The sequence below is a fragment of the Pseudorca crassidens genome, chromosome 8 (assembly GCF_039906515.1).
Source record: "Pseudorca crassidens isolate mPseCra1 chromosome 8, mPseCra1.hap1, whole genome shotgun sequence".
Lineage (NCBI taxonomy): Eukaryota > Metazoa > Chordata > Mammalia > Artiodactyla > Delphinidae > Pseudorca > Pseudorca crassidens.
Window position 1 is genome coordinate 41,997,443 of NC_090303.1, and position 15,453 is coordinate 42,012,895.

A 15,453-nucleotide genomic window follows, 5' to 3' on the forward strand; every position below is an offset into this window, starting at 1 on the left:
GATATCTAAAGGATAATTTAAGAAATATCTGCACAGTTCAACTCTAGATTTTATTTACAAGATTACCAGATGAGCACATCATAAATATCTGATCAACTTCTCAAAAGAATGATTGAATAAATTTTCTTATTTTCAAGTAGTCAATTATGACTTATAGTAACAAGATGAACACAATTCCTATACTGGGAGATCCTCTGGAGATTAATCTATTTTATATGCTATTGTCATATAGTCTAAAATACATAAATTTGGGAGGGATGAATTGGGAGTTTGGGATTAGCAGATGCAAACTATTATGTACAGAATGGATAAATTATAAGGTCCTACTGTACAGCACAGGGAACTATGTTCAATATCCTGTGATAAACCATAATGGAAAAGAATATGAAAAAGAATGTGTGTATATACATATATATGTGTATAACTGAATCACTTTGCTGTACAGCAGAAATGAACACAACATTGTAAATCAACTATACTTCAATAAAATAAATTTTAAAAAAATAATAAAATAAAATACATAAGTTTTATCATGAGAAGTCTTTCAACCACTGGTGGTATCATTCTGACTGTGTTTTCTCTGGCATTTGAGGACCCTCACAACCTGTTACCACTCTAGGACTATGTTTTAGACTGGGTGCATGCTTATCTTCTCAATCAGACAAAAAAATACAGTCTGAACTTTACTGGGAACCAACCCAGTGATCAATAAACACTTATTGGCTCCTCCTCATTAGGGAGGATGCCCACACCCTTGCTCTCCGACTGTGCATCTCTGCCTTGCTTCTGTCTTAAATAAGCAAACTGTTCCTCTGCGTGCTCTCCCACTTGTTGTTGTGCTATGTCTCTAATAATAAAGTACATGCTTTTATGAAAAGAAAAAAACACTTATTAACTAAGACATCACATGACATTCTAATTTTTCTTTCCAATTTTCTTCTTTTACCCAAATCTAAAATAATGATTGTGCATATGACTTTCCAGGGAGCCTCAGTGTTTTTATAGAAGCAAGAAATCTAACAGTTCAACAACAAAGCATCTGCTAACAATCTCCCTGTAGTATTTTTACTGCCAGGATTCCTCCACTAGCATTTACAATGATTATAGACTTAACAAGTTTATTAAATTACATTGAAAAAAACTCTTTCCAGGTTAGAAGAATTGGTTGTTTTGTTGTTGTTTCAAACAACTTGTTCCTTCTTTCTTTTTGATATCTACGCAATGCTATCTTTTTAAAAATGAAAGTCTATAAAACATACTGATAAGTTATTCACCTTAGCCATTTTTCCTCAAGGGACTTTTAGCCTCCCTCCTAATGTTTCAAGAATGAGTAGAATCAACAAAGAAAGTTTGAGACCTTCGGGCTAGTGAGATATTTAATTTTCCTTCACATTCATTGATTATTTATTTTAAATATGAAAAGAAAAAAGCTTTACATAATTTACATGCAGCTTTTCATGGTAAATATGTTTACAGTTAGGAGAAAACAAGCACAGAGTATACATGACTTTAATTACAGGTTTCAGTTAGTTCTGCTTATAGGATTACCTTCATATTTAGGCATACAAGCTTTTAAAAGTGCTTAAGATACAGATAAGAGGCTGACCACACATCCTGTTTCCCCAGACGGTTCTTGTTAATGCATGTTGTGTCCTGTCTGGTTAGTGCCCACTATTACTCTCCAGAGTGTTTTGTTTGAAGGATAAATTTATGATCATCCTAGAGATAAGCCATATTAAAATTGTGTGAAAATAATATTGTGATCAAAAGATAGTTGAACTACCTCTAAATAAAGATCAATTTTTCAAAAGACTCTCAGAAAAATTTTTTTTCAATATTTTCAGTGTTGATCACTTGAATGTGTTACAAAGACATGTTCCAAAAATTCAGCATTGAATATGGAATCATGACAATCACATCATTTAACTGGTTGAAAAGTCCTTGACTTCAAGCCATTACCAACCTTCATATATACACTTTCAAAGTTTTTGGAAATAAATAATTTTTTTTAATTCTCATTAAAAATGAGTCACTTAACAGGTCAATTTTATAAGATATTTTGAAAGATTTTTAGATTTTTGGAATCCTCTAGCAAAGTCAACAGTTGCATTAGAGTCTCAGGAAAAGAAGTGGTGTTCCATTATCTTAAACGAGGTAACCTTTTTTGTCTGTGTGCTATGGACCATTTTGGACCACTTTTGAAGCCTATGAACCCCTACTGATAAATGTATTTTTTAAACGTATAAAATAAAATACTTACAATGGAAACCAATTATATTAGAATAAAACTATCAAAAAATCAAAATATATTTAAGAAAGCAAAAGTAAAAAAGTAATAAATAAAGTAATATATAAATAATAAATAAAGTAAATAAAGTAATAAAGTAATAAAGTAAAAATAATAAAGTAAATAAAGTAATAAATAAGCTTCTTCATTTACTCATTAAATAATATTACTGAAAAGCAGGTCTAATAACTGCCCTAATTACCAAGTAGTGATGAGCATAAGTGATACTTTGAGGTTATATGCAATATCTATAGTGTGATCTGAAAAGTCACAAGTTCTGCTCATACTACTGTCGTTTATCAACTACATTCACAATTGGAGAAAATTTTCACAAAGAAATCGGTGAAAATGAAGCTGTAATTTTTTTCCCAACCAAGTTCATGAGCTCTTTGAATTCTATTGTTACAGTACAACATTAAGAAAGCCTAGAGGTCAAACTTGTTTATCTTAAGTCCATAGGTAATTCATCAAACAACTACCTACCCTTGTAATCAGGCCACAAAAGAACATTTCTGAAAACAGAACTTCCCACCGAATGCTTTTTAACAAAAAAAAAAAAAAAAAAAAAGGCTTTCACTCAAAATTCAGTTCAGATCAATTGTGAGTGACAGCTGTCCATCATAATGCAGTATAAATTGAATGTACTGAATGGAAACAAAGTCAGTGTTTTCTAGGATTTTTTAGAAACCAGAAAACAAAGAGCCCCTAAAACACAGACATAGCATTTTATATTAAACAGTATGTCCCTTATCCCTATCACTGATATTTTAAAATCGAAGTTATATTTTTACAAATTTTTTTCTTCAGGTTTGCATTGTCTCATTTTAATTTAACAGCATAATATAGTCATCGACTATTTAAGCTTTTCTTTCTCAGAACTTTGAGTGATATCCAATAAGCAAAGACATCAAAAATACATATGCACAGTTAAGGCCCTTGGCCTCAGTGGTTTCGTTGCCTAGAACAGACTACAAATGACTGGTAATTAAACACAGCCATTGCCTGAGAGACAAGGTTGAATCACAGATCATTGGAATCTAAAGGGACCAGAGAAGCCACTTTGTCTAACCCTCACTTTACAAATGAGGAACCAGAGACAATGAGAGTTTAAGGGACTTTCCAAGATGACCATGGAGAAGCTAGCCTGACAGTTAATGCAACACTCCCTCTAGCTCCCTACAAGGGCAAATTGTGTCCCTGGCTCCACTTCTATCAAAGCATAGCTATTGAGACAAGAAGTTATAATCAATTAGAAATACATCTTATTTATAGATTTTTGCTCCCAAATATGAGAATTAGATGACTTAAATGGTGATCACATCTGCAGAACAGAGGTCTTTAAAAAATATTAAAAGATCAAGAATGTGCTCTAAATAGTTTCAAGGTCTAATATATTAGTAATGTTAGTCTGACTTCTGAAAACCCAGGTTTCAATAGTCGTCCCTTATTTTATTTTTTCAGATGGCCTTTTTTTTTCTAATTATAAAAGGAATACACATCCATTATAATAAATTTTGAAAACACAAAGACAAATGCAGAAGAAAATAACAAGAAGCCATATCCCCAGAGTCAAAGCCATATATTGGTGGTGTTTGTAATATTTCAGCATATTTCTTTCCAGATATAAATGTATATATGAATATATAGCTATATAATGTAAACTTACATATTAAGATAATATTGTACCTAAAATTTTATAGCCTGCCTTTTCTCTTAGCATTGTACCGTGATCATCTTCCCATTGAATTAAAATTATTTCTAAAACATCATTAATGTGAAAGTCTGTGTTTGGTGGTTATTAAAGTAATAAAGTTTAAAGACATTATAATCAATAAAATGATATCATTATATAATTTTCGATTGCTGGATTATGTAGGCTAGCATCTGATCAGGTAACTAATGCATTAAATTGCTCTAAATAAAAAATATTAAAAATATATGTTTACAGGATTGTCTTTAGAAAAATTTAAGTGCCCAATGGCTAAAATCATTGGGGGAAAATGCATAATATCCCAGGAAATTAGAGAAAGGAAAACTCAAAGAGATACCTCCTGCTACTATTACATGTGGGAAGATTCAAAAAGGTACTACAACAGGATATCCTGACAGTGCTCTGTAAAGTCATGAAGGAACACAGTGCTTTGGTCAAGGAAGCAGCAACTGGTACAAACATTTAGTGCCTGGCTCCTGTAGGAATTCAATAAATATTTGTTGAATGAATAAATGGGAATCAATTTACCAACGTGTATCTAGACACCTGAATATGATTATACCCTTTGACTGATAATCTTCCTTAAGGGAATATATACCATATATACACTTGGTCACAACTAAATGTCCGGGACTTGTATGTTGATTAAGTAAATGACAGAGGTATAAAGAGCCATACAGACAATTCATACTGATTTAACAACTATGCTAAAATTATGTCTTGCCTATACTGTAATTCTTAGTTTAAAATGATTGAAGTATTTAAAATATTGGTGTATTTAATCTCTTGGTATAAGATTTTATTTCATTCTTTTAACGAAATAATTGTTAATTTTAAAATTGAAGAAAATCACTGCGTTATAAAAAATTTGAGAAGCCCAGATGAAAAAACTATTATGTTTCTTCCAAAATATTTTCTTATAGTCAATCTCAAAGGTTTTGCCCACCTATTTGTCCTTGAATGTCTCAGAAGACAGGCACAAGACTTCTTTGATAGTCATCCCAGCGGTGGGAGAAAACAGTCATGATGTTCTATTTTCCTAATACCATGACTTATAAAACACTGATACTTCCTCTTACCTAACCTTAGCCTAAGTATTAAGAAGTTATTAAATCTAACACACACACTAACACACACAAAACTTAGAGTGGCAAGCTCTCAATACCTTTATAAGCTCTGATGATTCATGCCCGTCTTCCACCACAATTAGTTGAGCTCTTCCTTTCCTTTCATTGTCCCGAATGCCGATGGCAACCTGGCTGGCCTTCAGACGCTCATATTTGTTGCAAGAGGATCCACACCACTGGTAAATTTCCTAAAAGAAAAAGACAGATCTTTTGACCCCAGGAATACGTGGAGGACATTCAGCCCTGGTGTAATACACACTGTGATTAATTAGGAGAAAAACAAAAAGGTCTAAAAAATGAAATTAAATTGATCTATTGTTGAGGTATATATAATTTTTATATATTTAATTTATACCTCATTCTGTATCCTGTTGCTTTCAGTTAGCATTATAAAGTAAGCATTTTTAAACATGGAAAATATAAATATATACCTCAGCATTCTCTGTGTATATAATCCACTAAGTACAATTTATAAAAGTAAACTTATATAAATTATTTAAATTTAGAATAATAAATCTAACGTATTTCAGATAGTCAAGAATCTGTTATAGTAGGAATATGCTCTTGATGATCATAAAACATGACCTATCTCTTTTGTAAAGCAATTTAACAATTCTTATCAAGAATCATAAAAAGAGTTAAAACTCTGACCCAGTAATATCACTATCTGGAATTTATTTTAATAAATTATTCATAAAGAAGAGAAAACAACACATGTACAAGGGTTTTCACTGATGTGATTATATTAGTGAGGCATTGGGAAGACATTAAATGTTCAACAATAGGATTACAGTAATATAAATTATGATATATAGAAAAAATACTTAAACATCAAAATTATACTTTAACAGAAATTTAGAAAAACAGAAACAGCAGTTTGATATATTGTAAATTATATACATTAGTTGCCACTTAGATTAAAATATATATTTTAGGGCTTCCCTGGTGGCGCAGTGGTTGAGAGTCCGCCTGCCGATGCAGGGGACACGGGTTCGTGCCCCGGTCTGGGAAGATCCCACATGCCGCGGAGCGGTTGGGTCCGTGAGCCGTGGCCACTGAGCCTGCGCATCCGGAGCCTGTGCTCCGCGACGGAAGAGGCCACAGCAGTGAGAGGCCCGCGTACCGCAAAAAAAAAAAAAATATATATATATATATATATATATATTTTAGACTTAGGTACAGTGTTCAGAAAGTATACAATAACATGTAAAATAATAAAATGTCATTTTCTCCATTAAATGTGGTTTAACAAAAGAAAGAAAGAAATGTAATGGTACCCAGGCCTGGTAGGATGTGGGAGTGGGTATTATCACACACTATTTGGGTGGTAGATACTGACACAGGCTTTTTTTGAGGGCACTTTGGTGTCATACCAAAAAATTATATATGATTTTAAAATCAGGAAATTCCATTTCTAGGAATCTATTTTATAGAACTATTCAAACATGGGATGCAAAAACAAAGAAACAAACAAAACAAACACAAATGCCCATCAATAGGGAGATGGCCATATAAATGTCATTACGTGGATACTATAGACTATTCTTCAGTGGTTAGAAATTGAGGACAATGTTTAAACACCGATGTTAAAAATATCCAGGTATATCATAAATAACATAAAGCCACAGAATAATATAGCTCCATTAAAGTACAGAAACAAAAATATAAGCTCTGTTTCTGTCTTTGCAGAAAAAGATTTTTAAAGATACACAGTATCTTTAATACATGGGAAGGGGCATGTAACTGCAGAAAGAAAGCCTTCAGTTTTTGCTGTATCTAAATCAGTGTTTTTTCCTTTTCTTTTTTAAATGTCACTCACATTTATTAGCTGCCTATTAGGAGCTAGATGTTGGGAATAAAGAGATGAATGAGCGAAAACTAGCAAGGAGAGACTGACATGTAGACAACTAATGCTAATAATATGTTTGCACAACACTTAGTTTTCAAAACGTTTCCACACATACTTCCTGTAGTCAATCTGGAGAGGGGGTTGCTTTGTAGTTATTGCTTTGTGGTTAAGTACAATATAAAGGAGACAGACCAGCAGCCACTTTCTATGTGGCTTTATGTTTGCAATTTTTAAAAGAGGAAATAAATTAATAACAGCAAATAAAAGGGCACCCCAAAATTCAGAGAGACAGGCTCTTTTCTTTAATCACAAGACATTTCCAGTCCAGAGTCATTTCTCCATTCAAAAATAGTTCACTGATTACCTGAAATTGGGCAGGATCCCTCTCCCTGGGGGCACAACCTGAAAGCACACAGGTCGGCAACAGTCTCTCTGTCCCCTTAAACCGGCCCCCCACCCCCATGATCCTGCTTCACCTTTTCCACATTCCTCTTCAAGAATAAAATATAAGTCTTAGGAATTCAAGCCTTTATAAGAAGTAAAAGAAAAAGAGACTGTGCTTTGCAATTCCTTTCATTTTAGAATCTAATTTAGTTATTCAACATTGTTAAGGGGTGTTTCTTTTCTGTTTTTCAGAGAATTGCGTGCCGCTATTGTTTCCGCTCTAACCTCTTTTCTATACCTGGGCATCTGAACATGAGGCTCACATTTGAATACGTGGCCCAGACCAACAGTTACAAAGAGTGAAAATAAATGGTTCCCAACGAACGATCAGCTAACGTCTAATCACTGAGCATTAAAATCAGGTGGTGGATTAAGATGGTGATTTTTTTTTTTTTTTTTAAATGGATACCCGAGCCTACCCTTCGGGACTCTCAGGTGTATTCTGGGCAGCCGCATTTATTGAATGCTCCCTAGATGATTCTAAGCATTAAACCAAGGCTGAGAACCTCTTCTGGTCCCCAGGAGCACCCATTGCATCAGGCAGGTGTTACAGGGAATCTGCAATTTCTAGTTACCCAATGCAGCCAAGCAGGCTACTCTGCCAGTACACTTAGGATCTTAGCCTAGGTTCCTTTTCTACCTTATTCCATGATATTTTGCAAATGATTCTTTTCTTAGTAGATCTGAGAAAGCAAACTTCCAATTTTTACATAACAATGAAATATAGGAAGTGGATCAGAAGTTAGCTCTCTAGATATCTCAGGCTTGTAAACAACTTTCATTACTGATTTGCTCTGTATTTTTATATTCATCTAATAGATGTTTATATTCTCCCTACCTTAGTTGTATAAATGGCCTCTCATCCACTTCAAAGAGATTATATAAAATCACACTAAATTTTTTTTAAACATTTTTATTGAGGTAAAATTGCTTTACAATGGTGTGTTAGTTTCTGCTTTATAACAAAGTGAATCAGCTATACATACACATATATCCCCATATCCCCTCCCTCTTGCGTCTGCCTCCCACCCTCTCTATCCCACCCATCTAGGTGGTCACAAAGCACCGAGCTGATCTCCCTGTGCTATGCAGCTGCTTCCCACTACCTATCTATTTTACATTTGGTAGTGTATATATGTCCTTGCCACTCTCTCACTTCATCCCAGCTTACCCTTCCCCCTCCCCACGTCCTCAAGTCCATTCTCTATGTCTGCATCTCTATTCCTGTCCTGCCCCTAGGCTCTTCAGAACCTTTTCTTCTTTTTTTTTTTTAGACGCCATATATATATGTGTTAGCATACGATATTTGTTTTTCTCTTTCTGACTTACTTCACTCTGTATGACAGACTCTAGGTACATCCACCTCACTACAAATAGTTCAATTTCGTTTCTTTTTATGGCTGACTAATATTCCATTGTATATATGTGCCACATCTTCTTTATCCATTCATCTGTTGATGGATACTTAGGTTGCTTCCACGTCCTGGCTATTGTAAATAGAGCTGCAATGAACATTTTGGTACATGACTCTTTTTGAATTATGGTTTTCTCAGGGTATATGCCCAGTAGTGGGATTGCTGGGTCGTATGGTAGTTCTATTTTTAGTTTTTTAAGGAATCTCCATACTGTTCTCCATAGTGGCTGTATCAATTTACATCCCCACCAACAGTGCAAGAGGGTTCCTTTTTCTACACACCCTCTCCAGCATTTATTGTTTGTAGATTTTTTGATGATGGCCATTCTGACTGGTGTGAGGTGATACCTCACTGTAGTTTTGATTTGCATTTCTCTAATGATTAGTGAAAATCACACTAAATTTTATTAGTATCTGTAAAGCATTAAGGAAGTCTGGTAAAATGTGTTTAAAAAGAATTATAGCTAATGATAATTTTCTAAATATAATTATTATTTAACATAGAATTTTACAATATTCTTTGGATCCCAAAATATTTTCCATGATATTACTTTGGGTTAGGAGTTTTATGTGCAGTATCAATTCACAGATAAATTTAGTTGTAGAAAATATTCCTCACCATTGCTTAGAGACCAGTTTCAACCTTTAAAATAGCAAAAACATATCTAGGAAATACTCATAAAAATAATAAAACTTTTAATAGTGAAGTTTTCCTTTTAATTCAAAGATGACTAAATCACTAAAGAAAGTGTTACCAAAAAAAATTTCTTACTGAGCATGAAAATGAATGTTTTATGTTATGCTTACTCTTTCATTACTTTCACCTTATTTTGTGCTATTTCTATAAGTGACATATTATCTTATTTACTAGACTTAATTTTCAGTGGTTAACTCAGACAAGAAAAGCAATAAAATGTGGACTTTAATTTTAAATTGCTAAAAGCCAAAACTGTTTAAAAAATTAATTAAAAAACCCTTTTCATTCAATGCTAATTAATTTTTATACAAATATAGTTTGTTCAATAATGGTAGCAGTACATTAAACATGTTTTAAATTTTAAACAGAATTTGAGCAATTCATTAAATTTGAGCAATTTATATTCCACCACGTGTAGATGATGTGTTTAAGACATCTTATTTTAACAGAGCTGTACAGTGATGAGATGAATGTGTGTAGTACTATTAATAAACTGTGTTAGCCCAACACTTACTCTATTCAGAGGTAGTTGGTTAAGACTATTCACCACTCCGGGCACAAGGAAACTTTGTACTCAATCGGCCCCATGCTTGAAAAACTCTCCTATAATGCAACTTAACCTTTTTTTTAGAGGGCATGGGCTGAAAAAAAGAAATTCTGCATAGAGCTAAAAGATGTCTGAATTGATATGATAGGTTGATATGTATTATTACAACCAGAAAAAGTTTTCATTATAATTTAAATTGTTTTATTTGTAATACTTTAATGGGATTTAGATGAAAAACCTTTTGTAAATGTGAATTAAGTGTACTAGACACTGAAAATTGTAGAACAAACATGGTTTCAGAGGCAACTATCTTACCTTCTAAGATCCTAAGGGATTTAACAGCTCAACACTAAATGTCATGTTTGGGGAGAGAGGGAAGGATATAAAAACTCCCTGTAAATATGGAAATATCCATTCAATTTAGAATGAAGTCCACTTAAATTTTGGCTGAAATTTGCTGACGTACATGTTGCCCACGAACATCCTCTAGTAGAAGTTTGTGAAACTATAATTAACTCAATGTACAAACTATTAAAGGAAAACAAAATCACTCTGGATAGTTTGAAAAGGAAAAAATAAGGGAGTAAAGAGAAACTGTTACTGGCAATTAGTTCGGACCACCAAGTAACAAGAAATCAAAACAAATGAGTGATATTCATAGAAACAACCACACTGGGGGCAGACCTAGAGGTTTCTAAAATTTCCTTTAAACTACATGGTCAGAGTTAACAAGTCAAACATCAAAGTGCAGCCAAACCTCATTTGGGGACAGGAAATAAGAGCAGAAATAAAACAATGGTCAATGATGCCCTTGAAGGGAGGCAAGATTAAAGGAGACCCCCAAACAGCCATGTGATGGTGACTCATAACATGGGCAAAGAATTCAGATGGAATTGCTACTCTTTTGTCCTTTTCTAACTTTTTTATTCTAAATACATCTAAAAGTTTATAAAACGGGTGGGGGCAGACTTATTTCTCTCCCTTGCTTCTACTGGCTTTATTTTTCCTGTGTTTAGTTTTCCTTTAGATCTAGTTAACCAAATACAGAAGTTCATTCAGATACCCCTCTAGGCTGGAGATTCTCCAAAAACTACTTAACAGCCACTATGGAGAACAGTATGGAAGTTCCTTAAAAAACTAAAAATAGAACTACCATATGACCCAGCAGTCCCACTACTGGGCATATACCCTAAGAAAACCATAATTCAAAAAGAGTCATGTACCACAAAGTTCATTGCAGCTCTATTTACAATAGCCAGGACATGGAAGGAACCTAAGTGTCCAAGACAGATGAATGGATAAAGAAGATGGGGCACATATATACAATGGAACAGAAAAAAGAAACGAAATTGAGTTATTTGTAGTGAGTTGGATGAACCTAGAGTCTGTCATACAGAGTGAAGTAAGTCAGAAAGAGAAAAATACCATATGCTAACACATATATACGGCATCTAAAAAAAAAAAAAAGGTTCTGAAGAACCTAGGGGCAGGACAGGAATAAAGACGCGGATGTAGAGAATGAACTTGAGGACACGGGGAGGGGGAAGGGTAAGCTGGGATGAAGTGAGAGAGTGGCATGGACATATATACACTACCAAATGTAAAATAGATAGGTAGTGGGAAGCAGCTGCATAGCACAGGGAGATCAGCTCTGTGCTTTGTGACCACCTAGAGGGGTGGGAATAGGGAGGGTGAGAGGGAGGGAGACACAAGAGGAAGGAGATATGGGGATATATGTATATGTATAGCTGATTCACTTTGTTATAAAGCAGAAACTAACACACCGTTGTAAAGCAATTATACTCCAATAATGGGGTGTGTGTATATGTATAGCTGATTCACTTTGTTATAAAGCAGAAACTAACACACCGTTGTAAAGCAATTATACTCCAATAATGGGGTGTGTGTATATGTATGGCTGACTCGCTTTGTTGTAGGGCGGAGGCTAGCACACCATTGTGGAGCAATTGTACTCCAATAAAGACGTTAAAAAAAAAAGATGTTAAAAAAATGATAATGTCTTCTGCAATACTTCTAGGACCTACCTTCTTTTTTTTAACTTTAAAACATGACTTTTTTTAGTTTTTGATAAACAAATGTTTATTTACATTCTATTTTGTTGTTGTTTAAAGCCAAGCCAACTCAATATCCTTCAATGACATGTATACGTGTTCTAAAAAACATCTCTGACTGAAGGATGTAAGTTGGATGCAGAGGGTGTGTATGGTTACTGAAGGCAGGGCGACCAGAAAGGAAGGAGTTATATGTGAGGTAGGACAAAGCAGTGGTGATGGAGAAGAGGAGAAGACAGGGATTTATAAGGTTAAAGCCTACAGGGTCGGTCAACCATGCCTTTGGATGGGTACTAGAGGACCGGGAATGGGGGAAATGACTTGGACAAATCTAGCTTGGCTGTGGCAGTGATGCCACTAACTGGGAACAGGTGACAGCTTTTGGAGCATTCTTTTTGTAGCAAGAGAAGGTGAAATTGGGTTCTCTGTACTAGTCAAAGTATTTGGCAAATCATATATATTTATTTTTCAAAAATAATTTCTTCCAGCCACAGAAGTAGGTGATTCAACTATCTTTAACTAACTTACTGGTTCTTCGAACATATGATTGTGAATTTCCCAGCACCATTAGACATTTCCCATATTGAAATGGGGACGTTCACTGTCCAATATAATAATCTGGGGGTAGAGCTTAAAAAGAACCTACACCAAGACTTCCCTGGCGGTCCAGTGGTTAAGACTCCACACTTCCAATGCAGAGGGCATGGGTTCAATCCCTGGTTGGGGAACTAAGATCCCACATGCCTCACAGCCTGGCCAAAAAAAAAAAAAAAAAAAAACCACCCTACACCAAAGGCCCGTCCCCAAACCTTAAAATCAGAATCTTCAGGAGTCAAATCACAGGCATCAGTATTTTTAAAACCTCTTCTAAATGATGCCAGTGTGAAACCATGATTGAGAATTAAAATATAACTCCTAATACCTGGAGAGCCGTCTTTCCTAGGGCCCTCATCCATTCTCCAGTGACAGCCTGTGTGTAGCTCCATTCCAGCACTTCTCACATTCTACCTGGTCATACTCTGACTTGTGTATGTGTTTCTGTCTCTCACCACTTCACGGCACCTGGAGGCCAAAGGCTACCTGGTTTTCATCTTTACACTCCAAGCACCCAGCACTTTACACTAAGCACACACTAAATGCCATTCACTCATCCACACTTTTATTACAGGGTAAATTTCAGAGATTTAAAATTAGGTTTATCTTTCCCATTATCTTTTTTTTGTGGCCTGAAGGCTCTTCCCAGTAAATCTAGTGGGATGCATTACTTTGGAGTAAGGACAAATTTATCCAGAAATAGGAAGATATTGCTCAGCTCTCAGTTTTAAAATAAGCCTTCTTAAGTCATAGTAGAGACAAAAGTCTGAAAGACAACATAGTTTTAATTTAAAAGAACCTTGATTTTCCTAGAGTTAAGTGTTCTGCAGGGGAGGATTGAGGATGTGGTCTAGAAAGTTGGTTTTGCATATCGAGAGCCACAGTCTTGGCCTCAGGGGCCAGAGTGTATTGAAGAAACCACAGAGAAGGCAACAGTGTGAAATGGTATAAGCCTAGTTTGTCTGATCCAAGAAAAGGAGGTGATTACAAGGGAACCAGGAAACTTGATCAGGTGCAATCAGTTTTTGAGAAGGCCTCGGTAAATGTCTACTCCTCCTTATCTGTCATACATTCATCCATGATCCCAAGCATTAGAGCAGAAACAACTCTGGTCAGTGTCCAGGCAGTTGGACCAAAGGGTACTGGTAACCTTTTGGATATACTGTCCCCACAACTCCAGTGCGGCATGGGAAAAACTAAGTAGAGTTCCTGAGGGCAGATGCAGTAGTGGCTGACAGAACCAGAAAGGGTCTTGCAGCGGATATGTGGGCATCTCAGAAGACCAAAGTGAGGCCATGAATATTTTCCAGCAAGTGTCTTAGGACAGAGGCCAAAGCCCAGAGCTCAAGATTCAATGAAATAGTGATGCCTCAATGAAGCTTAGAGAGGAGGGAGGCTGAAGACTGCAAACCAGACTCATGCTTCCATTCTCAACCCTGTCCCCTATCCCAGGCAATAATATTACATATGCATCCTCTGGGATGGGGAAGGGGGTGGGTGGGATAATCTGATTTTCTTTAATGACAAACAAAATTCACCTTAATAAGGCAAGACACTTTTAACCTTCCTGTGGAAATAGAAGGTTGACAATAAAACAAGGTTGAGTTATAGATTGAAAAAAAAATTGCATCTCTATACACATGACTGTATTTGAGACTGTGTGCTTTAAGCTGGACAGATAGACATTTGTTGAAATGTTTGCTGAGCGACTCTAAGTTCTGGGCTATAGACTAGGAACAAAGGGAGTGAGTGAGGCTAATAAGTGAATGCGCAGGCAGTGTGGAAAGTGCTGAGAGGCAAGTCTCAGCATGGTGATAGGAAAGTTAAGAGCATGCCCAACTCTACAAGGTGTGACATGGGACAGGACAAGGGGGAGAGGGGAATTAGTGAACACATTATAAAGAAGGCAATCTGAGTTGAATTTGAGGGTGAGATGATATTGGATGCTTGGCAGAGAAAGGTGAGTAGAAGAGGAGAGTATTCTAAGCAAAGGAAACCTGCAAAAAAGCAAAAGCATGGCGACTTGAGGGAAAGTGTAAGGCACAGGGTCCTGAGACAACACTGTGATGATGAAGAGGACGGGAAGCATTCAAGGGACACTTAGAAGGAAAAATAGACTGAATGTGATTGACTGCATGTGCAGCACTTGGGAGAAGTTGTCAGGATGTCTCCTGGATCTGGGGTTTGAGGGCCTGAGTGAGCAGTGGTTCTATTCACAAGAAAAGGACAAGAGGAGAAATCATTTTGGAAGGAGAGGGTGAAACTGATGAGCTCTGTTTTTCGATTTATCAAGTCTGAGGTTCTCATGATATACACAAGCTGAAATATCTCAGAGGCAATCTGAAATACTGACAGAGAGCTCACGCAAGAGGTCTGAGCTGGGGGGTGAGCAGTTGAAGCTCTGGGTAAGGATGAGTTTGCTCAGGAAGAATGTATAAAGAAAAGACAATGATCAAAAGTAGAATCCTTAAAAAAGCAACAACTTGTGGCGGTGGGCAGACCATGTGAACAATGAGAAAGAGTGGCTTGAAAGGGAGGAGAAACAGGAAGCCAGGGAAGAAGTGAGACTGAAGGAAAAGGGAATAGTCAAGTGTCAACTGAGCACAGGGGCAAGTGGAAAATGATCAGTGGCCACTGGATTTAGCAGAAGGCACTGATGCTCATCGGAAGAACAGTTTCAAAGAAATGGTGGTAGTGAAAGTCAGAAGACA

General features: G+C 35.9%; 1 protein-coding gene across 2 annotated transcripts in view; it reads right to left on the minus strand.

The window, feature by feature from the left end:
- Nucleotides 1-15,453, minus strand: part of SCIN (scinderin) — an 81,084-nt gene that overhangs the window by 48,862 nt on the left and 16,769 nt on the right. For both annotated transcript variants that reach the window (XM_067746262.1, XM_067746261.1), the window contains exon 4: nt 5,164-5,313. In XM_067746262.1, the coding sequence (XP_067602363.1) occupies nt 5,164-5,313 (150 nt within the window). The remainder of the gene's footprint in view (nt 1-5,163; nt 5,314-15,453) is intronic.